Source organism: Fukomys damarensis, unplaced genomic scaffold (genome assembly GCF_012274545.1).
Source record: "Fukomys damarensis isolate Sample0158 unplaced genomic scaffold, DMR_v1.0_HiC HiC_scaffold_73960, whole genome shotgun sequence".
Classification (NCBI taxonomy): Eukaryota; Metazoa; Chordata; class Mammalia; order Rodentia; family Bathyergidae; genus Fukomys; species Fukomys damarensis.
This window is the reverse complement of record NW_022974872.1, coordinates 35,750-37,849: the sequence shown is the minus strand read 5'-3', so window position 1 is coordinate 37,849 and position 2,100 is coordinate 35,750. Positions and strand designations below refer to the sequence as shown.

The 2,100-nt window shown below is 47.4% G+C and overlaps 1 protein-coding gene across 1 annotated transcript in view; it reads right to left on the bottom strand.

Annotated features, from left to right (window-relative positions):
* Nucleotides 1-12: 12 nt before the first annotated feature.
* Nucleotides 13-2,100, bottom strand: part of LOC109117714 — a 6,277-nt gene continuing 4,189 nt past the window's right edge. The window contains exon 2 of the mRNA XM_019205987.2: nucleotides 13-1,010. Coding sequence (XP_019061532.1) covers nucleotides 120-1,010 — 891 coding nt within the window. The 3' untranslated portion in view covers nucleotides 13-119. The remainder of the gene's footprint in view (nucleotides 1,011-2,100) is intronic.

The following is a 2,100-nucleotide window of genomic DNA, read 5'->3' as shown; positions in this document are numbered from 1 at the left end:
GCTTGCGTTAATCTGTTTGATAAAATGCTCTGGGATCCACCATGGTTGATCAGCATTCTGTGGAAAAACACAAGCAAAAACCCCATCCCCAAAGAACTGCGCGGCAGACCGCAATCCAATCACTTGGTGTTTCGCCAGGATCCAGTAATGGAGTCCAGGATAGCACAAGTGAAAGGAGCTGCAGTGCCATACTGATTTACAGCAGTTTTTAATTCTTTCACCAATTTGAATTCAAGAGGGCGATGTTCTCTAATCGACCCTTGGAGTCCCTCTACCTGAATGACGGGGAATAGTCTAAAGATTTCCTCCCCTTGTGCTGCAGCGCGTTTGAGAGCCTCTTGTAAAGGAGATGCTATGCCTTGAGACCCTTCAGATATTATGGGGTCTTTACCATTGGGCTCATTGGTAGGCCTGGCCTCTGAGGCACGAAGAGACGCAAGTCTGCTCGAGAGGCATGAAATCTGCTGCCTCAGCTGAAGTTCCTCACTGAGCTCCTGATTAATAGTGCACAGCTGAGCCAGGTTTGCCTCCCTCTGAGTGGGAGGGGGTGCAGAAGGCGGTGGACGCTCAAGTTTTTGTTGAAAAGCCTCAAAACTGGGATATAGTGCTACAGGAGGTCCTCCAGAATCCGGAGGCTCAGGGGGCTCAAGTGAAAGGGGACATTTTCCAGATTCAGGGGGCTCTGAAGTCTGAGAGCGCTCCTCTCTAATTTGTTCTAACCCTACATGCACCTTCTCTAAGGCTTCCAAGATTTCCTTTTTGGTTGGGGTCGTGAGAGCTGCGTTTAACAAAGCCCAATAAAAAGGAGCACCTTCTGGGAAACGATTAGGCTCGGCCAGAAGGGCTTCATCCAACTGGTTTCCGACTGTCTCCCATACTTCAGTATTTATTTCTGCCTTATTACATAGCCATGGACAAACTGTGTCCAGAATCTTAACAAAGGCCTCTAATCTTGCCCTCTCAACTGTTACTCCTTGTGCCTTCAGTAGGCTCTGAATTGAATCCGCTAGATAACTTTTGGATTCTGATTGTCCCATTTTTTTTTTTTTCTTTTTCTTTTTTTTTTTTCTTCCCTAATGGATCTGACACTCTCTACCTTCTCTCACTTTTTTCTCTTTACCTTTTTATTTTTTTATTTTTTATTTTATTTTATTTTTACTTTCTTTTTACCTTCCTCCGGAGCACCGTCGCTACCTTCGACCTGGGTCCGGAGTTCATGAAGTGAACGGTAGACTTACTGCGTGGATCAGGCGCAGCGGTCAGTCCTCCGGAGCACCGTCGCTACCTTCGACCTGGGTCCGGGATTGCATATCCTCATTCTTTCAGGTCCCTGTTCGGGCGCCACTTGTCGCGAGCCGCGACGTCAGGATCCTGCCAGCAGGTCCTAAACCTGAAAGGACGAGGACAGAGAGACAGGAGGCACTTTTCTTCTCATGTTCCTTGCTATCTTTATTACAGAACCTCTTCCTTTTATACGTTCCAGCTGCATGGGAGCGAGGGCTACACGGGAGCGAGAGTACCGCCCACACATTCCAGAGGGAAACAACAACCATTATGGGTTACATCTGCTACCAGCTGAACTCGCCCATGGCTATGGGCGAGAGCACGTCCGTGCCAGCGAGGTGACTCAAAGTTCAATCATGGCTAGGCCTGTGTCAAGGCTCACCATAATGGCTCGCCATAATTCCCCCATCTCTCTTTGATAGCATGAAGAATGCTATCAACTCATCACACATCAGCCAAGGAACCTCTGTTTTAGGTGGCAGAACTTTTCTATCTCCTTACCCATCATCAGTCGCAGGGCTCATGTCCCAATACGACCTGTCTTAGGTTGGTAGACAGAAGCTTCCGTCCTTACCCGTCACTGAGTATCCCAAGGCGGGGAATCTAAGCACGCCGAGCCTGAGCCAAGTAAATGGCTACACACGTTGTATCATCATCCAAAGAAGCCTGTACAGCCACAGCTAAATGCTCCTATTTAAACTGGGAACGCTTCCAGCATCGGTATGAGCAGTAACCCAAAATACACAAACCAATCATAACAGCAATAACAATAAGCCATATAACAATCCAAAAAGGTGAAAACATCTTTTTCAAATT